At 39.9% G+C, this 27,740-nt stretch overlaps 1 protein-coding gene across 2 annotated transcripts in view; it reads right to left on the reverse strand.

Annotated features, from left to right (window-relative positions):
* Positions 1–24,284, reverse strand: part of CALU (calumenin) — a 30,781-nt gene extending 6,497 nt beyond the window's left edge. Inside the window, exons 1-5 of one of the 2 annotated variants that reach the window (XM_059396457.1) lie at positions 24,176–24,284; positions 13,286–13,517; positions 7,692–7,885; positions 3,516–3,682; positions 2,632–2,692 (exon numbers count right to left, since the gene is read on the reverse strand). In XM_059396457.1, the coding sequence (XP_059252440.1) occupies positions 2,632–2,692; positions 3,516–3,682; positions 7,692–7,885; positions 13,286–13,506 (643 nt within the window). In that variant the 5' untranslated portion in view covers positions 13,507–13,517; positions 24,176–24,284. Of the gene's footprint in view, positions 1–2,631; positions 2,693–3,515; positions 3,683–7,691; positions 7,886–7,958; positions 8,153–13,285; positions 13,518–24,175 lie in introns of both variants that reach the window. The other variant, XM_059396456.1, reaches the window with a different exon arrangement.
* Between the last annotated feature and the right edge of the window lie 3,456 nt (positions 24,285–27,740).

The raw sequence follows: 27,740 nt of genomic DNA on the forward strand, positions 1-27,740 counted from the left end.
AAACCCATACTTTTATATATTTTTATTTTTTTCAGAGATTTTATTTATTTGAGAGAGCAAGCGAGAAGCAAGCAAGGCAACAGAGGGAGAGGGACAAGCAGATTCCACGCTGAGCGCACAGTCTAATGAGGGGCTAATTTCATGACCCTGACCTGAGATCACTACCTGAGCCAAAATCAAGAGTCTTGATGCTTGAGCCCCTAGGCACTCTTTGAAAGACATACTATTAACAGTATTTTAAATACTATATATATAAAAAAAAAAAATACAGGGATGCCTGGGTGGCTCAGTGGGTTAAAGCCTCTGCCTTCAGCTCAGGTCATGATCCCATGGTCCTGGGATCAAGCCCTGCGTCGGGCTCTCTGCTCAGCAGGGAGCCTGCTTCCCTTCCTCTCTGCCTGTTGTTCTGCCTACTTGTGATCTCTCTTTCTCTGTCAAATAAATAATCTTTAAAAAAAAAACACCATAATTTAAGTACATTTTAAAGCTAAATAAGATGACAATAATATTGAATTTTCTATTTAAGAAAGAGTTAATCCTTTTAAAATATAATCTCAAAAAAATTTTGAGATTATGTAAAAAAATTTTTTAGAGATACATAACCCAATGCTTACAGATGAGATGAGATGATAACTGGTATTTACTTCAAAAGAATTAAAATTAAAAAAGTGTGTGGGGGGGAATAGTTGAAGATTTAAAAGGACTGGCCATGGGCTGATGGCTGTTAGGGCTGGGCATAGGTACACAAGGGTTCATTATACTATTCTAATTTTATGTGTATGCAATGTTCTATAACAAATTTATTTTTCATTTTTTAAAAAAAATTGTATTTACTTATTTGACAGAGTGAACAAGCAGGCGGAGCGGAGAGGGGGAAGCAGCTTCCTGCTGAGCAAAGAATCTGACATGGAGTTCAAACCCAGGACTCGGGGATCACAACCCAAGCCAAAGGCAGACGTCTAACCAACTGAGCCACCCAGGTGCCTCTATAACAAATTTAAAGACTAAAAATACTCAACAGTGTAACTCCAGGGACGACTTATTAATGCTAAATATGAGAGACAATGACCGTCTGGTTTATGATCTCTTTCCTCAACAGGGTAGAAACTAGCACAATCCCCAGAAACTGGGAGACACTGCGGGGGAGACTTTCAGGTTCACAAAGCCCTGCATCCTCAGTGTAAATGTTTACATTAGTTGATCATTTACAAAAGAAAGTAACAAACATACATACACACAGTTGATAGTTTTAATAGTTTCAAAATACAATTCCTCTGCCCTTGGACCTGTATGATAGAGATGTAGAAAGAAGTATCTATCTCCTTCTTTGACCTCAGTGCTTGATAAATGATGGTACTTAACAGTTATAAACCTTAATTCCTCTCCTCTGGAGGGTCAAATGAGTTCCTCAGTTTTAGCAATGGTGATAAAATGGCAAAAGACAAGAACGAAAGATAAAATAATTAAATATTTAAAGGCCGAAATACTCAACTTTGAAACAGGCTCAGTAAGTGCACCCAGACATTTATTTCCGCTGTGCTGATGAACTCCATTAAAAATAACCATTTTGGTGTTTAAAAAAAAAAAAAAATCTATCTTCTACTGCTCATCTCTCTTTTCTAAAAAACTCAAAACACATCAGTGAGTCTTTGAAGAAAAGAAGGGTAAATATTCAGGGAGTAATTTAAGTAAATAACCTTATATATAAATAGCAAGTGTAATTAGGTAAAAATCTGAGAAAAGAAATAACTTGTTTAATTCAAAGGACATGTTTGAAAATAAAGGAGACAGAAGACCTAGACAGAAAACACAACAGAAAATCATGAAAAGGAACAAAGAAAGGATCTAAGAGAAATCAGCAACTTGTGGTCATTTATTTACTCACGGATCTTTTTAAGATTTTATTTATTTATTTGACAGAGAGAGATCACAAGTAGGCAAAGAGAGAGAGAGAGAGAGGAAGAAGCAGGCTCCCTGCTGAGCAGAGAGCCCGATGCAGGACTCAATCCCAGGACCCCAAAATCACGACCCAAGCCAAATGCAAAGGCCCAACCCGCTGAGCCACCCAGGCACCCCACCAACCTCTTTTATTCTATTCCCTACCTTCCTCTCTTGGGTTTCCTAATGCCAGCCTAGGCTCCCTGCAACTCTTTACTGTCAATTACATAGGCATCTGGGATGCACTGTATCACTGCTATCCAATATGGTAGCCGCTGGCCACACGGGGTTATCATGAACTTGAAATGTAGCTGGTCTGAACTGAAATGTGCTGCAAGTATAAAATATGCTTTTGAACACAGAATAAAAAAAAATCCTAACTTTATATTGGTAACACATAGAAAGTATAGTATTTTCGAATATTAGGTTAAATAAAATATATTATTGAAAATAATGTTTTAAAGAAACTTGACGTGGCTATTAAAAAAGTAAAAATACGTATGTGCCTCACATCTACATTTTGACTGGACAGTGCTGCTTCAGATGCTTTATCACAACCCATTATTCCTCATGCTCATCTGGCCTTAATGACACGCTAAGGGTTGACCCATGGGATAAATTATTTCTATGCACTAACGCACTTCCACAGAGCTTCTCAGCTTCTCCTAGGAAAAACAGTAAAAACAGACTTACCAATATACTCTTCAAGATCTATGAAACCATCAGCATTCTTATCTATATCCTCCATTGTTTCCTAGACAGAAGAGGAGACAAAATAAGTATCTGGATGAGATTTAGGCAATAACTTATCATTCATTAAAGCATAAACATATATGTTTATGTGTGGGTATGGTTAGACCACAGGAAACTGCCATTTCCCAGCTAAAAAATGGTAAAACATCACTTATTTTTTATGCTTCAACCCAAAATAACTATGAATCTTCTTGGGAAACACTGGTACCGTTTAAAAATGACTATCCCACTAAGCCCATGATGATGTGGAATAGCCCGAGTCATGCTGAAGTCATTCTAACAGGAGATGTGACCAGTATGTCTATAACTATAGTCTATATTTTATGTTTATAAAACTATAAAGTCTGTAGTTTGTTTTATTGGTAACTGCCTTCTGTGAGAATTCTTCAATATTACTGTTATTAGTGTCTGATCACTGGTTATGGGACATTTTTAAAAACAGGATATTTGGTTGCTGGGGGTAGGGGGTAGAGAGAGGGTGGTGGGGTTATGGACATTCAGGAAGGTATGTGCTATGAAGTGTGTAAACCTGGCGATTCACAGACCTGTACTCCTGGGGCTAATAATACATTATGTGTTAATTAAAAAACAAACAAACAAAAAACCCCAGGATTTTCTTGGGGCACTGGCTGACTCAGTCAGTACTGCATGTGATTCTTGATCTCAGGGTGGTGAGTTCAAGCCTGACACTGGGGCTTAGAGCTTGCTTAAAAATAAATGCAAGTCATTCTTTCAGATACAGAGTAAAGAATAAAGAGGAAAAACAGTATAAGCAACAAAAAGAGGAACTGGGTTTCCATTGAGAATCACTACTCTCCACCAACCTGTACTACTATATCTTTCATGTAGTCATACTCCTCAGGGTGCAGGAAAGCTGTGAATTCCTCCTTTGTGGCAATGAGGTCTCCATCCTTATCTGCCATTTTAAATCTCCGCTCATCTCTAACCATCATCTGTTTATAGTTAAATCCATCATCAGGGTCTGGATCATCTAGAAAACAAAACGTTTAGGTCAAATCATAAGACTGCCACAAAACATGAAAATGTGTGGACTGAGGAATCAATTTACAAGAAAGATAAATCAAGCAATGAAGAAATAACCCGACTACACAGGTAAAATTGTAACAGTATGAAAGCATTCAGTTTTGGTAGTCAAAGTCAGGTGCAAATTGAATGTAAATGTTTGCCATTCCAATGGAACCCTGGCTCCTTGGCTATGTAACCTACTATGTGACACTTTGCTACTTTTGGTGTTAAGGTTACTAGAAGGTTCAAGCTTTCTGGTTATATCTGAGAGACAGTGGTTCTAAAGTCATACTATTTCAGTTTCAATCCTAAACTACCACCTTCTAGCTGTGTGACTGTGGGCAAGTAACTAAAGTGTGCTTCAATCTACTCATCTGTAAAATGATAACAGCAGTGCCTGCTGCTCAGGACTATTAGGAGGTGTGCATGAGCGAAAAAATCTAAGTGCTCAGAATAGTGCCTAGCTTATAGTTGGCTCTGAGTAAGTGTTAGCTATTGCTATTTTTATTGAACATTAGGCCCCCACTGAGAAGCTAGATATCAAAGACCTCCTATCTCATATTAAGACCACTTTGATTCAAATCAACAGAATATTATCCTCTGAAGGTCACACTTTAGTTTTTTCAGCCAACTCAGAGATCTACCATGAGTTATAAGTACTGCTTGCCAATACCCCCCCCCTCCGCATTTCTGTAAGATTATAGAATGCAAAACTAATCCAGAGTTATAGAAAATAGGTCAGGGGTTACCCAGGGATAGGGAGAACTATAAAGGGACACGAAGAAACTTTTTGGGTGATGGCTATATTCATTTATCTTGATTGTAGTGATGGGTCCATTGGTATATACCTATGGCAAAATTCATCAATTGTACATTTTAATTATGTGCAGTGTATTATTTGTCAATTATACCTCAATAAAGCCATAACAAAAAATAAACATTAGATTACAACCAAATTGAAGCTGGACCTAAACATCTGTTTGCTGAACTACAGAAGCAGTAGTTATTTAGACTCTATAAGAATCTAGAAGAATGAAACTCAGTTTAAGCTGAAAAAAATGTTAGGAAGGAGTTATCTGTAGGAAAAACAAAACAAACAAGCAAAAAACCCCTTTCAATCTGCTGTGTGGACCAAAAGGAAACATGTGAAGACATTATGAAATGTAAAAGACGTCACATTAAACCTAAGAACCAATCTTTCCTACAACATACTGATCAAATAAAAAAAGATATAACACTAGTTTTATAAAAAGACCCACAGGACCCCTTTAACAATTAACATCACACTGCTGATTGCTGATACTGTCGTTCAATCTTTACATTACGCACAGTTTAGAAAACAAAAACAAACTACTGCTATACTTTGAGAGTTGGGCAGTTTGAAGCTTCATTCTTTGTCAAGTGTCAAAATTCAGTAAGATGGCTTACTGAATCATGAGTATCTGTGATAGTCAAAACTGTAACAGGTTGAAGATGGAGAATTAAAGGAAAATATACAACTCTTTAAAGATACTAAGTCATCTCTTCTAAACAAATGAAGTTTCAGTACTAACTATGTAACAAAAATAAGAATAGAAGAGATGCCTGGGTGTCTGACCCTAGCGTCCTGGGATCAAGCCCTACATCGGGCTCCCTGCTCATCGAGAAGCCTGCTTCTCTCCCACTCCCCCCTGCAGTCTCTCCCTGTCAAATAAACAAAACCTTAAATAAAAAAGGTAATAGAAGACAACTTATACATTAAGACTAGATTCTTAACAAAGAGCCCTCTTCTCTGCTTAGGGTAAAACATGGTGACTGCAATCATGCATATACAGAAGGATGAAGAGGGAAGATAAAAACTTGACTTTTAGGGGCGCCTGGGTGGCTCAGTGGGTTAAAGCCTCTGCCTTCGGCTCAGGTCATGATCCCAGGGTTCTGGGATCGAGCCCCGCATAGGGCTTTCTGCTCAGCAGGGAGCCTGTTTCCTCCTCTCTCTCTGCCTGCCTCTCAGCCTACTTGTGATCTCTGTCTGTCAAATAAATAAAATCTTTAAAAAAAAAAAAAAAAAAAAAACTTGACTTTTAGTAACTAAACTCCTGTGTTTGCTGTCATTGCTTGGAGTGCCAGATCTATCCTAAGTACGTTTTCTGTGCTATCCAGCCAGTATCATTTGGGGCAGGCTCTTGATCTAGTTTTGGTACAGCCAAAATGGATCTCGGTATTTTTAAATTTTTAATTGTGGCAGAGACAGAGTTAACCTTCCTTTTGTGGAAAGCAGATTCATTAAGACAGATTTTAGTTAAAAGCTACGATGATTTATGCCTGAACTCAAAAACTGAATCAAGAATATACTCACAAAAAGCCCCTCAGCACTTCTGTAAGTCGCCTCATTACCTTAGCACGAACCATCTACATGCCTTGAGGGAAAGATGTCTTATAAAGATACAGCTTCTCTAGCAAGTGCTTCAGCATACGCAGTCTCAGTAGAAATACCCATTACATTGAATCATTTGACCTATCCACAACAGAGCTCTGAGCAGATTTCTACGCACATAATCATACAAAGAGTTTAAGATTCATTCTGGATAGCAAGTGAGTGCCTACGTAGGTCTGAATGGAGATTTATTAACACACCATTTTGTTTAGATCACCAATAGCCTACCCTTCACTCTATTTTTATAAGTCCAAATAACTCAGGAGGGTGTTGGCTTTCAGCCAGAAAGCAAGAAGCACGGGGTGCCTCTCCATCTGCACTGACTTTTAATATACATGTTCTTAATTGGGTGAAAGGTATGTTTGGTTCTTGGCTAAGTGTCAAGCATGAAGAGAGATTGCCACTTTAGTCTTAGGAATGAGAACAAACCCAACACAGAAATAAAAGTTTCTTCACTAGAAATGCATGCAGTCCTGTAACTAACACAGACAGCTGGCTATCCAGTGGGGGAAACAGACTTATTATACACTCACTGCTTGTTAATCAGTGGTGGAGAATGCCTGCTTTAACCCACAAATTTGCCTAACTTCCAGGATAAAAATGCAAGAAGTAACATTTATACATTCCCATCTCAAATTGTAACCAAGTACAGGAATCTCACTAAAAAAACATCCTAAGTCATCAACTCAGTAAGATTGCCACCTAGCATTCAGCAACAGGCAAATGTAATAAGAAAAAGAAAATTACGAACAGGTGGCCCAAGCACATAAGCTACCAAATAAACAGAAAGCAATCAAAGTCACATTTATTTGCCTTGAAGCATTTGCGTAGCAAGCTGATAAACTCATGTGCCAGAGAAAACAAATGGGAAATTTTCATTTCTAAACTTTGGTTGGCAGACATACTAAAATAAAGGAGTTAAATTTTATCAAGGGGAAGCTATTATATTTGATATTTATTTTATTAAGGAAAGACAGTCATTTTTCTATTCCCATGAGTTACAAAGGAATCTAATTTGGTTTGAATTTCAGGTCCAATACTTTAAAAAAAAGTATTTATATTTACATATTATTTATATATGATATATTATATATCAAAATATATATTTATATATTATTTTTTAAAATTCAATTTATTAATATATAGAGTATTATTACTTTCAGGGGTAGAAATTAGTGATTTATCAGTTGCATATAATACCCATCAGGTCCAATACTTTAGTGTGACTATGTCAAGAGACATCTCAGTCTCTTGCTTTTGCATTATTGAAACAATGCAGCCTTTTAGACGAGATCTACTCCAGCAATGGTCTCTGAGGGATCACAAAAAGAAAATTTGGTAAAATAATATTATCTGGAATGCTAAAGATATAGAAGATGCCAGACCTTAGAAAACCAAAATTAAATAAAATACTTAATATACACATTGAAAGTTAATAAGATAAAGGGAAATCAGTTCAGCATTGGACTATTTAAAATAAGCACTTTCCTTCACTGTGTGACCCATTTGTTTCTTTGACTCAAGACCATGGTCTCTATCAGGCTGACATCTTGCCCCTTACCCAGGTAAGTGCCATAAGTCACGTTTCTGTACTCATCCCAGGAGATTAAGCCGTCTTGATTCATATCAAACTCGTGCCATTGGTTTTCAACATTGTCATATATGTATTTCTTCTGGGCGTGCTTAATCCAGGATTTCAGCTCCCCCTCCGTCACAAACCCATCTTTATCCACGTCTATTTTATCTACAATCATTCTACAAGACAAAACAGTTACGTTTCAAGGTGCCAGCTCCATAAGGCTTTTTCCCCCAGATAGCAGGGACCTACCTAAAACGTAGCCGTAGGTGGCATTTTTATACTCCTCCCAGGAAACGAGGCCGTCCTCATTGAGGTCATGCCCCTTCCACTGTCGCTCTACATCCTCGTATATCCAGCGCTTTTGTGCAAATTTAATCCAGTCTTTGAGTTCATCCACAGTGACAAACCCGTCCTTGTCGCCATCTATTTTACTTACAATCTTTCTGTAGAAAATGCAGAGAAATCCAGCAAGAGGTTAAAAGGACACAAGGCTCCCTCTAGACTTAAGCCAGGTGTGTGCTGTAACCAGAGGTGTTGGCCAGGGCTAAAGCATGGACATTAAAAAAAGTCTCCAAAAAAACCTTCCAGACAGGCAACTGCAAGTATTTCTCTTAAGTGACCTGTCACTGGTCTGAAATGAGCTCTCCAGATAAGGCAAGCACAGTCCATGGCTGGTGCACTTATATCCAAAAGCAAACCCAGTCTCATCCCTTTAGGGGTAGGTTACTGTCAGCCAACAGTCAGAACTCAGGAGTGACTATCCATTCCTATCTGCATTATCCATTCTTTGCATCAAAAAACACGCAAATCTTGATATTTTTCTTTACTGCTTTTAGAAGAATCTCAACTTCTTGATAAATAATCACAACCACTGATATGGTTTTCTAAAAATTCAAAAATTTAAACCAGACTTTAAAAAATCCAGTTGCTTTTTAAAAAAAGGTTAACACTTTTGTTAAAAATATAAAGATGCAAAGATAGTTCTGGGATCACTTCAAGTTAAGATTTAAAAACAGAAGCCAAAAACCCAACACACACACACACCCAAAACAGAGGGGAAAAAAGTCCACAAAGTTACACAAAGACAGAAGGACTGATGTATGTTTATTCTAAAAAACAACTAGCAGCTAATTATACATTATGTTGAATTTTCACATATAACCACAAAGACAGAGAACTCTGAGGAAACGATGTGATAAGAAAGTCTGCCCCAAAATACACGAGCTTAGGAGAATGTTAATAAGCTGAGAGGGTGAGGATACAGATGATAAAGCAAAACTACAAAGCTAAAGAATCAATATACTTCACCCTTCATGAGCTTTTCTTCCAGGCTTGCCATCTCAAGTTTAATTAAGAATTTTGAAATGTGTGCATGACATATAAGCCTCTAAGGATGCAACCACTCATTTATAGAGGCGCAGACAACCTATGTAGTGTCACCCAATTAAGTGGCCCAGTTTGGAATGGGAACTTCAAAACATCCAAGAGATGTGAAATCTTGGCATACTCCTATGCTCTACTATTTGCAGGATTGAAAAAGACTGTCACTTGGTAGCAAATAATGTCTTTTCCCACTCTGCATTCATTTCATGAATACTGGAAAATGATTAAAATCACAGAGTACTACTGACACTATGAAAAAAGATTCATCTTGATATTGGTATGTTGTTAGCCTTCACCATCTAGTCCTTAAACTCTGTAATTTTTCTTCAGGGAATGTGTAATCTAGCTTTTGCTCTAAAATGTTAATAGAAAAGGTAAAGTAGTAAGAAACTCTCTCTTAGGCACAAGACAAAAAAAAAAAAAATTTTTTTCCCAACTTCAACCCTGGAGAGTTTAAAAAAGTATTAACACATTAAGTTATACCAGTACACTATACACCTCTGCATTATCTACAAATGAATTCAGTTTATATCCAAATGGTATTACTGACTACCAATAGCGCCACTGTACCATTAAGAAAAGGGTAAGGTATCAGAATGCCTCCCATTCTCAAATGAAAATTTTAAACTATTATAAATGGCCTAAAGAGAAGGTTCATTCAGATAAAGAGGCATATGACTGCTCAAGATGGGCGTCTGTTAACAAAGCTGGCTGAACTCCACTCTCTTCCCACAGACGTATCTCAAATGCTTTAACCCAGAGGTTGGCAAACTTTTTCTGGAAAGGGGTAGATAGTAAATGTTTCTTATTTTGTCAGCCACATATGGTTCATCACATATCTCTATATTTTAATAACCATTTAAAAATATAAAAAGCCAGGCGCCTTGGTGGCTCAGTTGGTTGGCCACTGCCTTTGGCTCAGGTCATGATCCTGGAGTCTTGGGATTGAGTCCTACATCGGGCTCCCAGCTCCACGGGGAGTCTGCTTCTCTCTCTGACCTTCTCCCCTATCATGCTCTCTCTTACTCTCTCAAATAAATAAGTAAAATCTTAAATACATAAATATAAATATATATGTATATATATATATGCACGCCATTCTTATCTTGCTGGCCATCAAGCCTGTAGGCAGCTGTAAAAGTACAGTATAAGTGAGGATATCCTATTTTAGGCACTAAGCTCTAAACTCTGATCTTTTAAAACCTGTGCAAATTTATAAAAGCTAATGGAGTTTTTCTCCTGTGACACTGAAGGAACCTACAGATGTAGTTATGATGCCACCAAATAAGCATTTATTTCAGGATAGACATAATGTACTTAGTGGACCTCATGTTATTTCTAAGAAGTAATACATGCCTCTACATTTCAAGAATCAAAAAGCAAATCCTTTGGGTTTTTTGTTTTGTTTTAATGAACCCAAGTAAGTAAGCTCCAGGAAGATGCATAATATTCCTGAAATTTTTAGCATGCAAAATTTTATATATATTCATATGTGTACTTTTCTGAGGTAGTCCTTTGCTTTCCTTAGACTCTTAAAGGGCCTGGCCTGTGATCTAAAGAAGGATGAGGAACTGCTCTAGTTCATTTCTGAAGCAAATATGCCAAGGATGAAAACTTTTGAGTATTAAGGGCCACCACCTCAAAACAAATAAACCTCATTTGAAGGACGCATAAATGAAAATTAAGTACACTTAAGACTCCTTTGGATGGCAGAAGGAGAATACACACATAAGGAAAAATATTCTATCTGTCAACATTCTTAAGAAAAAGGGGAAACTCTATTAAACAAAATGTTTTTAAATATTACTGAAGATTTAAAAATAATGGTGAATTTCCACAACTATATATGTTAACAAGGATCATCTCTCCTAATCACCTGCCTTCTACACAGGTGGAAGCAGGCAGCTGGGGGGTGGGGAATCTGTTGTCCCCAACCTCTGGTGTGTAGTTACCTAACAAAACAATGTTTAGAAATGCCACAATGAACAGGTTTAAAAAAAAAAAAAAAAAAAAAAGTTCATCTGGAATCCTTACTTCCAATAAACATTATTTCTCATTATCTCCAAAATTTAGAAGCAAATACTATTCACTCATACATTTTATGAAAAGCATTGTCTTAACCATCTTATTCTAATCAAATATAGAGTCTGCTCATGTGCTGACATTTTGCTATTTACTAGTGACAAAAAGGAACATTCTCTCCACTGAAAACTGCTAGCAGAGCTCCACTACCTACATACAGCCAGAACATACTGACTGACACAAAGGCTAAATGCCTTTTATTATTTAAGAGTAATTCTGTGAATAGCCATGTGCAGACCCAAATGTGGGTTAGACATGCACATTAGTATAGGTAAGACATGAAGACTGAGGACACCCTCATGCATCCGTATTTTTAGCCCAAATGTTAGCAGAGTTATAAAATTAAAATTAAAAGTGAGCATGGTCTCTTAGTTAGAAAAGCAACCTAACAGAAGACCGACTCCTTAATGTATTTGTTTTTCCTATTTTCAAATGTTTGTAGTTTCTCATTCTACATAGCAAAAATCTTTTGAGTATTTCTGTCAGTGTTTAAGAATAAAATAGTGTATCCTTTAGTTTGCAGATAATCCAATAAAAGGATAAAATAAATTTATTCTGAAGTATCACCCAAAACAAACTGTTATGTCTTTTTAAAAACAAACAAACAAACAAACAAACAAACATTTATTTGTTGTTTCATTTATTTTTTTAAAAAACATTTATTTATTTGGCGAGAGAGAAAGTACAAGCAGGGTGAGCGGCAGGCAGAGGGAGAAACAGGCTCCATGCTGAGTAGGGAGCCCGATGTGGGACTCGATCCTAGGACCCTGGGATCACGACCTGAGCCGAAGGCAGACACTCAACCAACTGGGTCATCCAGGTGTCCCTCTATAACATCTTCTACTCACAGTCCTATCCAGGATGGCAAAATACTTTTGGAAATTCTTACATAATACAACTTTCCAAACAAATCTCTTAAATATAGTTCAGAAAGTTACACCAATGGTGCTCATTAAGGAGAAAATGTTCACTAATAATGCATTTCCTCGAAAAGGAAGGGTTTGGATGAGCCAAAAGAAAAAAAAAAAAGACATTCTTAGATCCTCAGAAATAATCAATTGGGATTCCACCAAATCAACTCACTAGGTTAAAAGACGCCTGCTGAGAGCCACAGAACCCAACTATGGCCCACCTGTTATTAAAACAGCAACACAGGGGCACCTAGGTGGTTCAGTTGCTTGAGTGACTGCGTTTGGCTCGGGTCATGATCCTAGAGTTCTGGGATCAAGCCCCAAGTCAGGCTCCCTGCTCAGCAGGGGAGTCTGCTTCTCCCTTTCCCCCTGCTCATGCTCACTCTCTCTCACTCTCTCTCTTTCAAATAAATAAAATCTTAAAAAAAAAAAAAGGCAACTCACACTCAACATTAAGACTGTTACTTTATTGGGGTGCCTGGGTGGCTCAGTGGGTTGGGTCACTGCCTTCGGCTCAGGTCATGATCTCAGGGTCCTGAGATCGAGTCCCGCATCAGGCTCTTTGCTCAGCAGGGACCCTGCTTCCCTCTTTCTCTCTCTCTCCCTCTGCCTGCCTCTCTGTCTACTTGTGATCTCTCTCTCTCTGTCAAATAAATAAATAAAATCTTAAAAAAAAAAAAAAAGACTGTTACTTATTATAATCTTCTAAAAGGCTCTTGTTTTTAATTAAGCAAATATCTGAGAATGAAAACAAAGAGGGTGAAGGATATTCTCAGAAATCACAAACTATAGAAATTAGCCCAGGGGTCTCATTTGCAGTTTATTTTCCACTCAAAGGCTTGGCTTGAGGAACAATCAATAGGTCACAGATCATTTTTAAAAATTAAAACTATCAGGGATAAGAGGCCCCCCATGTAATGTTCCTTTGGAAATAAGATGCATTTCAATTTGGGTGTGGTAGCATTTGGTACTTTTAAGAAAAATGACTTTGCTTTGTAGAATGAGGTAAAACTGTTAGTGGAGATATTTATGAAAGCAAGCAATTAATTAAATTTTAGTGGTAGCAATTCTGTGGTTAGCTTTCAGAAAATGTAGTTCAAAACAGTCCTACTGGGTGGCCAAGCCAGAAGAAAAAAAAAAGAATGAGCCGATTTGTAATGAAATGTAATTACTTTAGCCCCCTGAGAGCTGGTGCCTTACCCAAGCCTTTCCTTGCTCTCTTCAGGTGTCAGCTGATCAAAGGTCTTCGCTTCTTCGGCACCCAGGAAGGCATCATGGTCATAATCAAAACTCTGAGCATCATTATGAACTTTGTCGCTGAGCTGAGGCTCATGGTGTACACGGTCCTTTTTTTCTGTGGGCTTGCTCAAGGCAAAGGCTGTGCACAGGGACAGGCACATAAGAAACTGTCCCAGGTCCATGATAATTAGATCTTAAAGAAAAACAAAGGTTAGTTAATTCAGGAAACAGTGTGCTCTATAATCAAATAAGAAATTAAAAGCTCATATCCACTTATTAATCTGATATTATCCCAAATATTATTACTTAATCCAAAAAATAAGAATGGTAGACTATCACTTTCTAATATTATGGTGAGGAATTTTCACCAGTTTCCTTCACATGATTGGAAGCTGACAAAGAATCAGTTAAAATATCCACCCTGTAAGTAGGCTCCCTTTTAAAACACATTAATCTTCTTGCCCAAGTTCTTACTCCTAAAAGCGAAAAGACCAACTTTATTTAAATTCAGACCTACTGACTACAAAAAACTTTACTTTTTGTACTATATATCAGGGATCTGGTCTTTAAAACTGGCTGGTTATTAGGATCACCTAAGAAGCTTTAAAAAAATTCCCCCATTCAATTAGAATTTCTGAAGTTGAATGCATGCACCTGAAGTTGTAAATGTTTCTCAGGTGGTAATAGTGATAATTAGATCAGGAACCACAAACTATTTGAGCAGATTCTTTGTCCTATATATAGCAACAAGTTGTCTCCCATATCCATGGTCAACTTCAAACCACCTTCAGAGATCAAACCATTCAAATGTGACGGAGAGCACTGCTTCGGCATTCCTTATACTGTGTTTCCCCTACTTTCCCCGGCATGAGGATGCTTGGAGTACTGTTCAAAGCACAGACAGACCCCAGGTCCTACTCCATACCTTCAGAATATTGGCAGTCACAGCTGAGTCTAATGAACAAGCACAAGGCTTGGACACTTTACTAAAAAATCCTGACCAAAAAATCGCAGAGAGGGTGCAGAATAGTAACTTGTTTAGCATACTTTACAGATGCCCCACAGTATTGTCTATAGACAGTAGGTCTTAGAGAAAAAAACTATCAAATTAAAAATAAAGAGCAAAGATTTCCCCAACTTTCATATTTTAACTAATCTTTCACCAGTAGAACATGGATTCTGAATGCCTTCCCCCGCGCAGGGAGTCAGTTTTTGTAAATTCAGAAAATCTCTTACTCATTTCCACTTGTAACCAATGGCTCCCTTACTGGATAGGCAGGTAGTTATTAGGCATGAGGCTTGTTTGTGGGTTTGTGTCCCCCCAAAAGATATATATATATCCTGAAGTCCTAACGGGCCAGTACGCATGAATGTGACCTTAGGGGCATCTGGGTGGCTCAGTCGTCAAGCGTCTGCCTTTGGCTCAGGTCATGATCCCAGGGTTCTGGAATCGAGTCCCATATTGGGCTCCGTACTCAGTGGGAGCCTGCTTCTCCCTCTCTTGCTCCCCCTGCTTGTGCTCTGTCAAATAAATAATATCTTAATTATCAGATAAATAAAATCTTAAAAAAAAACCAGGATCTTTGCAGATGTAATTAAGTTAAACTGAGGTCATTTTGGATTACAGGGTGGGCTCTAATCCAATGACTGATACCCTTATAAAAGGAGGGAAATTTAGACAGTCACACAGAGAAAAGAATGCCAATAAAAAGCACCTGACCTTTTATGAATGGCGGATTAGAATGATGCATCCGCAAGTCAAGGAATGTCAAGGATTCCTGGCAACCCCAGAGGCTAGGAAGAGGGAAGGAAGGATCTTCCCCAAGGGCCTTCAGACAGAGCATGGCTCAGCCAACACCTTGATTTCTAACTTCTAGCCTCTAGAACTATGAGAGAATAATAAGCATCTGACCTTTTAAGCCACCCAGTTTGTGCTAATTTGTTAGAGCAGCCCTAGGAAACTAGTAAATGGCTCAGAGGACCACTGCATCACATGAAAGGTAAATGCATTAACTACTTTACCCTAATTTGAAGATTATGCTAGCCAGATTTCTACTTCCCTAGGGATGTCACTAATGGAATCATCTAGTCCAAGGGCTCACAATTTATATGTGAATATTTTTAAAAACGTGAAAATTCTTTCAGCAGAACTTCTAACTTAGTGGTTCTGAATCTAAAATGTACCCTAGAATTACCCAAAGACTTTTAAGAAAATATGTCACTAAGTCCCACCCCTATTAATATTTTTAAAAGGCAGCCAGGCTGTGAACCACTATTTTAACTAACCTCTCAAATAGCCAAAGTAATATCTTAAGAAATTTGACCTGAGGGATGCCAGGGTGGCTCAGTCAGTTAAGCATCCCAGGGTTCTGGGACGGAGTCCTGCATTGGGCTCCCCGCTCAACATGGAGTCTGTTTGTCCCTCTCTCTCTGTCCCTCCCCCTGCTCATGTTCTCCTTCTCTCTCAAATAAATAAAATCTTAAAAAAAATAATAATAAAGCCACAATCATACAAACACCCTATCTTGTTTCTTCCTGATTAAGAATTATTTCTCAGGACGCCTGGGTGGCTCAGTTGGTTGGACGACTGCCTTCGGCTCAGGTCATGATCCTGGAGTCCTGGGATTGAGTCCCGCATCGGGCTCTCAGCTCCACGGGGTGTCGCTTCTCTCTCTGACCTTCTCCTTGCTCATGCTCTGTCTCACTTTCTCTCTTTCAAATAAATAAATATTAAAAAAAAAAAAAAAAAGAATTATTTCTCTTAGGGGTGCCTGGGTAACTCAGTTTGTTAAGTGCCTACCTTTGGCTCAGGTCAGGCTCCATTTCTGCTTGTGCTCTCTCTCTTGACAAATAAGTAAGAAAAAGCTTGGAAAAAAAATCTGACCTGAAAATATACTTAATATGAATAAACTCCATATATCTGATCCTGCCTGAAAGTACTGGGAGCTAGAATGAATTGTTCCAGGGGATAAAGAAATTAAGTATGCCAACAGATTAGACATATTTCAGTGTATGTTTTTCTTGTAATCCACAAATAGTAAAGGAAGTTACATTGCATTACCTTGGATTTATAGAGTCCTTTGGATTCAGTAAACTAAAGAAATGCTTACAACAACTAATGGTGAGCATGTTACATTAATATTCCTTAAAGGTTGGAAGAAAGCAAACAGAGAAATAGGTTTAATCCCAACACAACCTAGAGAGATGATTATACAAAAGCACAACCTGAGGCTTCCATGAATAACTTTCAGGCTGCAAAGCACATAAGGACACTGTACTCCATACCTGGGAAAGCAGTGTAGTGGGGAAGGGGGAGAAGGTCCTGAAATGGCAGAGGAGTCATCAACAGACTGTAGAAAATATTCTATGTAAATAGGACAGCATGAGTAAGTCAAACACAAACACCTCTAAGGAGATGACAGGAAGCAGTCACTCCTGGGATGCCCATTCTCAAAAAAATACTCTTACTGGATGGTTGGTAAGACTGACGAAAACCCGTAAGAAACAATGACCATGAGACTGCTAGGGAAATGGGAAGAAGGTGGGACTTTTCTTAAGCTGTTCACACCAATGTCAGAACTCAGCTATGCTTCTGAAACTTTATCAGTATTCTGTTTCATGCTATCCCATCAAAACGCCCAAATATGTATACAAGACACTTGCACAAATATATTCAATAATGAACGTTTATAATGATAAAAAAAAAAGGAAAACAAACTAAACCAGAGAACTAGTAAATACATATTAAATCTATATTATGGGAAACTACAGGAAGGTAGAAGGTGGATCTATTTAAGCTGCAATGGAGAATTCATGAAGACATGTTAAGCGAACAAAAGAGCAATTTGCAAAACAATGTTAAAATTTATGTAAAAAGAGAAACCAAACAACCTCTGAGGTTGTTTTTATTTGTATAAAATAGAAGACATATGTGCAAAATTGGCGTGGAAGAATAAACATCTATATGAAAAGAGCTGTAACCCCCAGTTTCAAGGGAGAAGAGATGGGTGGGGTGGTGAGGCTTGTGTGGAGTGGACTTTAATATTGTACTCTGTTGTCTATATTTGGTAAATGAATACATACTGTGTACCACCTCTGTATATTACTTTTTAAATATTATTAAAACTCTTTTCTTTTTTTTTTTTTTTTTTTAAAGATTTTTTATTTATTTATTTGACAGAGAGATTACAAGTAAGGCAGAGAGGCAGGCAGAGAGAGAGAGAGAGAGAGAGAGGAGGAAGCAGGCTCCCTGCTGAGCAGAGAGCCCGATGCGGGACTCGATCCCAGGACCCTGAGATCATGACCTGAGCCGAAGGCAGCGGCTTAACCCACTGAGCCACCCAGGCGCCCTTAAAACTCTTTTCAATACTAGTTGCAAAGAAAACATTTTCAAGCTATTTCTCCAGACTAAAAAACGAGACTGAAGAAAAATCACATACCTTGGGGGCGCCTGGGTCGCTCAGTGGGTTAAAGCCTCTGCCTTCAGCTCAGGTCATGATCCCAGTGTCCTGGGATCGAGCCCCACATCGGGCTCTCTGCTCAGCAGGGAGCCTGCCCCCCCCCCCCCCCTGCCTCTCTGCCTACTTGTGATCTCCGTCTGTCAAATAAATAAAATCTTTACTCACCCCCCCAAGATTTTATTTATTTGAGACAGAAAGAGAATGAGAGAGAGAGAGAGCATGAGTGGAGAAAGGTCAGAGGGAGAAGCAGACTCTCTGCCTAGCAGGGAGCCCGATGTGGGACTCGATCCCGGGACTTCAGGATCATGACCTGAGCCAAAGGCAGTCGCTTAACCAACTGAGTCACCCAGGGACCCTCACATATCTATTCCTAAGACATAAACTTTATTTTTCTTTAAGATTTTTTTTTTTTAATTTAACAGAGAGAGAGAGAGAGATTACAAGTAGGTGGAGAGGCAGGCAGTGAGAAAGGGGGGGGAGAAGCTGGCTCTCTGCTGAGCAGAGAGCCTGATGCAGGGGTCAATCCCACGACCCTGAGATCATGACCTGAGCTGAAGGCAGAGGCTTAACCCACTGAGCCACCCAGGCGCCCCTTAAGACATAAACTTTTTAAAGTAAAACATGCTGCTCTAGAATAACTCTTTAGCTTGCCCTTCAATAAATCAAATGATCAATCAAATCAGCGAACAGAAGAAAATTAAAAGATTTAATGGCTCTCTTAAATGCCAAAATGAGTATGCCTTTATTTTAGGGCAAAATAAAACTTCCATCTCGAACTACAAACAATTCTCTAGACCAATAAAACTCTTTAAGGACAAGAAACAACTCTGTTATTTTCCACAATAAATATCTATTTTGTGATACATCCAAACAGTATCTGTATGTTAGCGGTTTAAAAAATCAAGTAAAATCAAGTCACTGCAACAGAAGACTTTCTTTATGCCTATTAATAAGGAAACTTCACATTTAGGAAAATTTTATATATAATTATTTACATCCTCAGAATAAAATGCCCTAACAATTCTTGCATAATTCCATGACAACCCCTGCAAACCCCAAATGTTACAATAGGAATAAATGCCAAAGCCCATTACCAAGGCTGGAAAAGATACTGTACAAAGTTCTGATACATGTAACATACAGAAATTAACAGTAGCTCGCTGATTTAGAGGCAAAACTACATTTAAGTTTGAAGCTTAACATCTTGATAACAAGGATAAGAGAATTCAAGAGTAAAAGAGCTTCTGCTTTTTTATTTTTTAAATATTTTATTTATTTATTTGACAGAGAGAGATCACAAGTAGGCAGAGAGGCAGGCAGAGAGAGGGGAAGGGAAGCAGGCCCCCTGCTGAGCAGAAAGCCCTATGCGGGACTCCATCCCAGGACCCTGAGATCATAACCTGAGCCCAAGAGCTTCTACTTTATCATCTATCCATCCCTTTCCCTTTCTCTTTCCATTAACCTTCCAATCCCATGCCTCTAAAGGCTCCTTTCCCTATTCTTTTTTTTTTTTTAAGATTTTATTTATTTAACAGACAAAGATCACAAGTAGGCAGAGAGGCAGGCAGAGAGAGAGGAGGAAGCAGGCTCCCCGCCGAGCAGAAAGCCCACACTATCTACTGCCACCCTGAAATCTTTTTTTTTTTTAAGATTTTATTTATTTGTCAGAGAGAAAAGAGAGAGAGAGAGAGACAGAGCAGAAGTAGGGAGAGCTAGCTACAGGCAGAACAGGCAGAGCAGGCAGAGGGAGAAGCAGACTCCCCACCAAGCAAGGAGCCTGATGAGGGACTTGATCCGAGGATCAAGTCAACCGCTTAACCGACTGAGCCACCCAGACATCCCCGGAAATCTAGCTTTCCATCTACCACTGATGAACCTACTTAAAAAGGTCACAAGGACTGCGTGATGGACAAAGCCAATGGTCCTAATTTCGTCTCTCTGCAGTGGACAATGAAAAACCCTGCGTTTTAAATAACTTCTAAAAATAAATAAATGAATAACTTCTAAAAAATATACACTCTTTGTACCCACATATAGTATACCGACTCCTGACTATCAGAAACTTTCGCACAGGCCTCTTGTTCTATGACTATAGACACTTAAAAAAAAAAAAAAGACTGTACTAGATTTATCTAAATCCATACAGTACATAAAAATTTTCAAGTAGAAACAAAGGATATCCCCCAAGACAAAGGTTATTTTATATGGGAAGATGTGAGAACAGTATAAAACAACTTTTCACACAAGGTATTTGAGAACCATGTTAGTGTAGTTATTTCTGAAGCATCTCTATTTTTTCAAACTGAAACCAAATGATGGAAGACTAAATGGCCCTTCTCTTTCTCCTTCCCTCTTCATCACAGCTACACATCAATGGAAAACAGGATATCAGGAAAACAGAAATACTTAGTTGCATGAACTTTTATCATGTGATCTAGAAGGTAAATCAATGGCTGTAGAAAAAGCATCTCCCCATCTCCTATTTCTCAAATGACCTCTAAGTTTCTCTTTCCAAAATTCTGTCTCTCCTTCGCCAAGGGTAACATCTAATTTTTTTTCTCAAAAAAAAAAAAAAAAAAAAAAAATTTAGGGGCGCTTGGGTGGCTCAGTCGTTTAAGTGTCTGCCTTCTGCTCAGATCATGATCCCAGGGTCCTGGAATTGAGCCCCATGTTGGGCTCCCTGCTCACTGGAAAGTCTGTTTCTCTCTCTCCCTCTGTCCCTCCCCTGGATCCTGCATGTGCGCTCTCTCTAAAATAAAATAAATAGAATCTTTGAAAAAAACTCTAGACCTGTAGTGTTCAGGATAATAGCTATGAATCACATGCAGCTGCTAAGCACTTGAACTGTGGCTGGTGTAAATTAAGCTGTGATCAAATGTTACACTTTACAAAGAAAAATGGCATTCTGTATGTACTGGATTAAATTATTAAAATCAATTTAATCTGTTTAACAATTTCAGGTGAAACTATATTCATGTGACATGTACTATATTTCTATTAGATAATGCCATATTAGAGACATAAATTAAACAGAACAGGAAAGATATCACGTAACTATCATCCTTTTGAAATATCTCACCAATAATGGTCTTCCACAGTTACTTTCATGGACTGCTCCAGTTAATTTATAAGGAGAAAAGATTAACAGCACAAGCCTAAATTTCTTTCAATAACAAAGACTAGCCTTAAGAATGAATTTATTTTATCCATTCAAAAATTTCCTTGAAAGCTCTAAATTCTTGCCATATCCCTCCCTTTGTTCCCAGTCATTGGTCACAGAACACTGAAATTGTTCCAGGAAAATTCAGATGTCTGGATTAAATACAACTTCTCAAGAACATCAGCATTGAGTGATCCCACAGGTATTTTGGTTGACCAAAGACCCATTGCTCAAAGTTAACAAGTGGGAGAAATGGGTGTGGTAGTAAAATTCCAGTTCTCTGAGCTGGATAATCAGCAAAAAAAAAGAAAAGAAAAAAAAAAAAAAAAGGCAATCCTCTATAATGTAGCACAAACAGGATCTCACTCCCTAAGTGTCTACATCATCTTGGGTTGGGGGAACAGCCTAACAGCAGTGTAAATGTACTAAGGCTGTTATGAATGTTATGAAATATAGAAATTAAAGCTATCTGTTTATTTGACATTCCTCACTTACAATTTTAGTGCAAGCACCACAATGGATTATCACATCCAAGGAATAATGTCATCCTTTGTGATCCGGTAAAAGTCATAATGAGAAACCATTTGTTCAATATTTCTCTAGTGACAAAGCAAATTTACATCAGATCATGAACACATTCTAATTAAATTATTTGTGGTACTGAGAACACACATTTATATGACAGCTGAGAATACAAAAACTGCAAAATTTGCCTAAAGAAGAGCTTTGAGAATGACAAACCATTACTCAGGTTTCTTTAGTTTTATAACCAAAGCAGCTCAGTACAAACTTTCAAATTTTCTCGTTACAGAGTGAAAACATTAAGAAAAAAGTTCTAAAAACTCTGGGAGAAAAAAGTTTCCTTTGAGGCTGATGAAACTTTAACACATAATTAATGGCCATAGGAATGCCTTGCAAAATGCAGAGATAGGAGTTTTGTTTTCTGGTTGCAATGCTGCAGTGCATGCTTAACACACAAAAAGTCCTTGAGAATTTGGTATTTATTTTAGCTCAAACTCCCTTTGGTGCCAAATGTCTATAAATTTTAAAGTCCTAAATGAAAAGACATATCTACGACAATTACTCCATCTGGAAGTAATCCGTACGCATTCCTTTCAACTTTTATAAAACTTGTTTGTACCACTCCACAATAATGATCATAGGGTACTTTAAGTTGTCTCCTTAGCTCCCCTATAGACACTACATTTTTAAAAGGCAGGACTCTCAGCTATTACAAATTAGTATCTTTCTACAGTTCCTAATACAATGTCTTGCATTTTTTATATACCAATATATTTTACTGTATTAGTTGGACAGTACTTGGCAGCAAAGCAGTTCCTGCCTGCTCTCCAACCCCCAATTCCCCTTACTGGAACTGGCTATCAGGCAGCAACAGGCAAAGTGTTATTTCAGCTGTTTTAACTCTAATACATAAATTACAACACCAACCAACACCCTTATTTAAGAGTTCACAAAGGAGGGCGCCTGGGTGGCTCAGTGGGTTAAGCCGCTGCCTTCGGCTCAGGTCATGATCTCAGGGTCCTGGGATCGAGTCCCGCATCGGGCTCTCTGCTCAGCAGGGAGCCTGCTTCCCTCTCTCTCTCTGCCTGCCTCTCCATCTACTTGTGATTTCTCTCTGTCAAATAAATGAATAAAATCTTTAAAAAAAAAAAAAAAAAAAAAGAGTTCACAAAGGATCTAGGATGTTACAACCTACCATCTCCAGTGGCTATCCCTGGCTACACCTCTGTCCTTCTAACACCCCAACATACCCACGTTATAGTAAATTTGTGTTAATATCAGTTACCTATCTCCTGTACTAGTGTAGCATATAGAAAATGCCACAAATACATATCATGTGACACATCATTAAATGAACAAAGCCAACAATTATATTGAGAGTTATCAATAGGAGTTGATGTCAAAGCTGCAACCAAGTACCATCCACTTAGGCATGCCCAATTCACCTTTATCAGTTCATGGTCCTCCTATTGCAATCCCCTCCCCCCCAAAAAATCCTACTGGAGACCCCTGAATCACTGTAAAACTCAGATTAGGCCTAGGCAACTCATCCTCTACCCGCAAATACAATTTACAGGTTTGCACTATAATACTTAAATTCTTCAGCGATGGCCATTGTTACCTGGTTAACTAAATTCAAGGGATGAGGTCAGACATGTATTTGTCTTGTGTATTCCACTCTCAGGCAAAAAATAAATTTATCAGAGATGACACGTCCTCTACTTCACGACTACTAAGCCGTATTAGAAGCAACCTTATTCCCAATTCATTAACGTTGACTTTATGGTACATGCCACCAGGAAGTGATCGCAATTCAATTCTCAGAGACATTACTCTGGGAATTTATACAATCAGGAATTGAGATCCTACAACTTTAGTAGGAAATTTTTGCCGCGGTGCAAAAGCTGCTTTCAAAACTACCGACCACCTAACAATGCTCTTAATCAGGGCAGCTGTTGGAAATTAACTTTACTTCTCCACACAGCATGCCAAAAATGAGAACTAAGATCTACACAGCTAAAAGCAACAAAAAAGGTAAAATACAATTCCCTACTAAAGCTTTAAAAATTATTTCCCGTCGCTGACAGAAGTATGCAGCCAAACATGGAAGCTCGAAGCAGTCAGCTTTTCTTTAAAATTGTATCAAAGTTTTTTGTGTTTGTTTTAATCACACAGTGTCTTCCGACTTTCTCCCCTCCCCCCGCCCCGTTTTTACACCCTCAAAGTCAGCGAACACGACTTTCCTGGCAGACGCACCCTCCTCTCGGGATGTGGCCTTGGGGCAGCGCTGGAGGACACAGGTAGGCCGGCTGGTGGGAGGTGGCAGAGAACTGTTACAATAACACTACCCCACCGCTCTCCGCCCTTCTGTAGGCAAACAGGAGGGACTCGGTGAGAGACGCGGCCCAGGCGCGGACGTGGCGAGCCAGGCACAAAACAGTACCCCCCAGAACGCAAAACCCGGAGCCGAAGTTCCCCGAGACCCAGGCCCCTTCCCAGCGCTCGCAGGAGGGCGAGCAGCGGCCTCCAACTCAGACGGCGCGCGGAGGGCCCCGGGGTCGCAAGCAGGCTCAGGGCCCGTACCCCGCGCTAGCAGAAACAAGGGCCCCGAACGAAGGGGACCTATGCCGCGTCGCGAGCGAGGGCCGAGGACAAAAAGAAAGCGATAAAGGACGAGGCTGCAGAAGAACCGAGGGCCGCTGTACCTACCTTTCCTCGTAGCGCCCACAGCCCACGGTCCCGCGGCCGCAGCTCACCCACCGGCTCAGCTCACGCGCGCAAGCACCGCCCAACCGGAAGCAGCTCCGCGCCCCGCTCCCATCCGCCTCGCCGGCAGCCTTCTGACCAATCATCAACGAACCCGCCGCTGACGTGCAGCATTCCCGGACATCCATTGGCTCTACAGTCGCGTAACCGGGATTGGCTGGAAAGCGCCACGTCCCCGCGAGCGCGCCGAGTGCGTGGACCGGATTCCCGCCCAACCCGGGTTCCCGGCCCTGTGGGGATGGCGGGTCCCAGCCCCTTACTCCGGGTGGCGTGTGCGCGCTGCTGTCTGGCGGCCACGCCCCGGTTCACAGCGCGTGACTCGGCCTCCACACGGCTTTTTGGATTAGCCTTGTAGTTATCTTCAAGCCCACAAGCACGCCGGGCCGAATTAATTCGACTCTATCAGTCGCCAATTGTATTAACAATCCCAATTTATTTCCCGTCATTGATACCGCCCTGATGTAGCCTACGAGAGGCTCTTCACTCGTTGGCTCCAGTGTAACTTTCAGCTTTATCTCCTACCAGTCCCTCCCACTTGGCTTTTGCTCTGGCCAACACCTCTCGTTGTTTCCTAACAACCCGCCCTTTCACATCTCTTTGATCTGTATTTGATTTGATCTGTCTTTATCAAGTGATCTCCTCTGCCAGGACTAAGTACGTTTTTCTGATTTTCTGCCTAATGAATGCCAATAGAAGTCCCGGTTAGCTTTTGAAGTCATTCTTGACCCCGCTAGACATAATTCCTCTTTTATTTGACTTCCTAACACTTTGTATCTTCAATACATTTTGCCAAATTTTGCTATGAAAAGCTTTTTATCGATATGTCCTCCTCTAGGCTAAGCTCCAGGGTAAAGAGCTGCCTTATTCATCTTTTTTTTTTTTTAATAATATTTTATTTATTTGTGTGTGAGAGAGAGAGCCCAAGCAGGCAGAGGGGCAGAGGGAGAGAGAGAAACAGACTCACTGCTGCGTAGGCAGCTGGAGGGGGGCCGGATCCCAGGACCCTGGGATCATGACCTAAGCCAAGGCAGACACTTGACTGAGCCACCCAGGCGCCCCTGCTTTATTCATTTTTTTAATCTACAGCTCTGACCTTGCTGCCCAGTTCAGAGCAAAAGCTCAATGATTTGGGGCGTCTGGGTGGCTCCGTGAGTTAAAGCCTCTGCCTTTGGCTCAGGTCATGATTCCAGGGTCCTAGGATCCAGCGCCCCCATTGACTCTCTGCTCAGTGGGGGCCTGCTTCCTCTCTCTTTCTCTCTCTGCCTGCCTCTCTGCCTACTTGTGATCTCTGCCTGTCAAATAAATAAATATATAAAATCTTTAAAAAAAAAAAAGCTCAATAATTTCATGAACTGAATGGGCAGGGCCCACATCATGTCCCTGATTTAAGAGGAATACAGGACATTTTTCACTTATTCAATTTCATGTCATGAAATTCAAACATTGAATGAGGACTACTATGTTTGCAACACAAATGGAACATAAACTTACTCTGTTCTTAGCACAGAAAGCCTCATGCTTTAACATCCAATTGAAGCAAGTAGTATGCTGATGAAAGCTTTAAATACAAAGCAAGTTAACCCACTTTTAAGTGCCAAGGAGACACTGACAACGAATGCTGTGGCAATTCAGACAAAAGAGTGACGGTGACCCTTGCTGGTAATCCGAGAGGTCTTCCTAAGAAGCTATGACTCAGACTGGACTAAGGAATTCCTGAATGCAACTATTTAGCAACAGCAGTAATGAGGAACAAGAGAAGGTGGGGGACAGATTCGGGGGTAAGTTCTTAGGCCAGGTAGGGGATGGAGGAGGTAAAAAAAAAAAAAATGTGGGGTTGGGGCATGAAGAGAAAGCATAGATGTAAGTTTCTCTAAGTAATATAAAGTCTTAATCTGAGGACCCTGAGCTGAAGGCAGAGGGAATTATGGATCTTTTGAAGGTTTCTAAATTTGTGCCTATGTGGGAGGTAGAACGAGATTGAAAATTCTGTGTTCTCTCTAGGAGGAGTTCTTTCTAATAGGGATTAACTATAGAAGAGACTGCATCAGGAAGTGTTTTTAACACTTTAGAAATTGCCTCCTTGAAGTCAAGCACCGTGGCAGGTGCTGGTAAACCCACAATGAATAGAACATGGTCCGAGCCCTCAAAGAACTGCAGTCCGATGGGAGAACCACCCATCTTGGAAGTGTCCTAGAGGAAGCTGGATAAGGCAGTGGGACTCTGCCAGCGATGGGACCCTCCACCCCTGTGATTCCCTGTGGGTAAGAGCTTGGCCTAAGGCAGAGCAAGGAAAGTGGAAAAAACTCTTATATACAAGAGGAATTTTTAAAGTGGAAATAAGTCCTGAGCTTAGTGACTGCTTACATGAAAGAAATGAAGGAACACTCAAAAATTTATATTATCATAGGAAACTGGGAGAATGGGTGTAAGAAAAGAGAAATGAGTTCAAGACATGGAGAGCCTAAGACAATGGCAGAATATTTTAGAAGAGTTAATAGGGGCCTCTGGGTGACTCAGCCGGTTAAGTGTCTGCCTTCAGCTCAGGTTATGATCTCAGGATTCTGGGATCAAGCCCAGCATGGGGCTTCCTGCTCAGCAGAGAGTTTGCTTCTCCCTCTCCCTCTGTCCCTCAACCTGTTTGTTCGTTCTTTCTCTCTCTCTCTCTCCAATAAATAAAGTCTTCAAAAAAATTAAAATAAAAAGAGTTATTAGGCTGGAGGAGATACTCAGAAGGATCATTGACCAGGAGGCAGCCAAGCCAGCCATGAGAATGAGTGAGCTGAGGAAAGACAAGTGCATTAACCCTCCAGGGAGCCCAGGATTTAGAAAGTAGGTGGAGGAGGAAGAGGACTTGAAGGGTGACACACATAAGAAATGTCACCTTGGGGCGCCTGGGTGGCTCAGTGGGTTAATCCTCTGCCTTCAGCTCAGGTCATGATCTCGGGGTCCTGGGATCAAGCCCCACATCCGGCTCTCTGCACAGCAAGGAGTCTGCTTCCCCCCCCCCTCTGTCTGCCTCTCTGTCTGCTTGTGATCTCTCTCTCTGTTACATGAAGAAATAAAAAAAATCTTAAAAAAAAAAATGTCACCTTAGCTGCCCCCAAAGCCCATGAGTCCCAGTTGCTGTCTCTCAGAGAAGTACTGAGGTACTGTTTATGGCAAAAGGCTGATGTTCTTCAAGCATGATGTTCTTCAGTGCTCCTGAACATTTACTCCACAAATAAATGGATTGTTTCCCATGTACCAGGCACTGTTCTAGGCATTGGGGATACAGCACTGAACAAATGGACCGAACTCTCTCATGATGCTGATATTCTGGTATGTAGCCAACTGTCCAGATAAAAAAGCAAAACAGAGAGAATGGGAGGTAATGTTAGGTACCAAGGAATAAAATAAGGCAGGGAAGGAGAGAAGTGAGAGCTGGGACTATCCAGGATGGTGTTGCAATCTTTAAAGAGTGGCCAGGGAAGGTTTATAAAGAGGAAGACATGTAATATCCAAAGGTGGT

This window comes from Mustela nigripes, chromosome 4 (assembly GCF_022355385.1).
Source record: "Mustela nigripes isolate SB6536 chromosome 4, MUSNIG.SB6536, whole genome shotgun sequence".
Classification (NCBI taxonomy): domain Eukaryota; kingdom Metazoa; phylum Chordata; class Mammalia; order Carnivora; family Mustelidae; genus Mustela; species Mustela nigripes.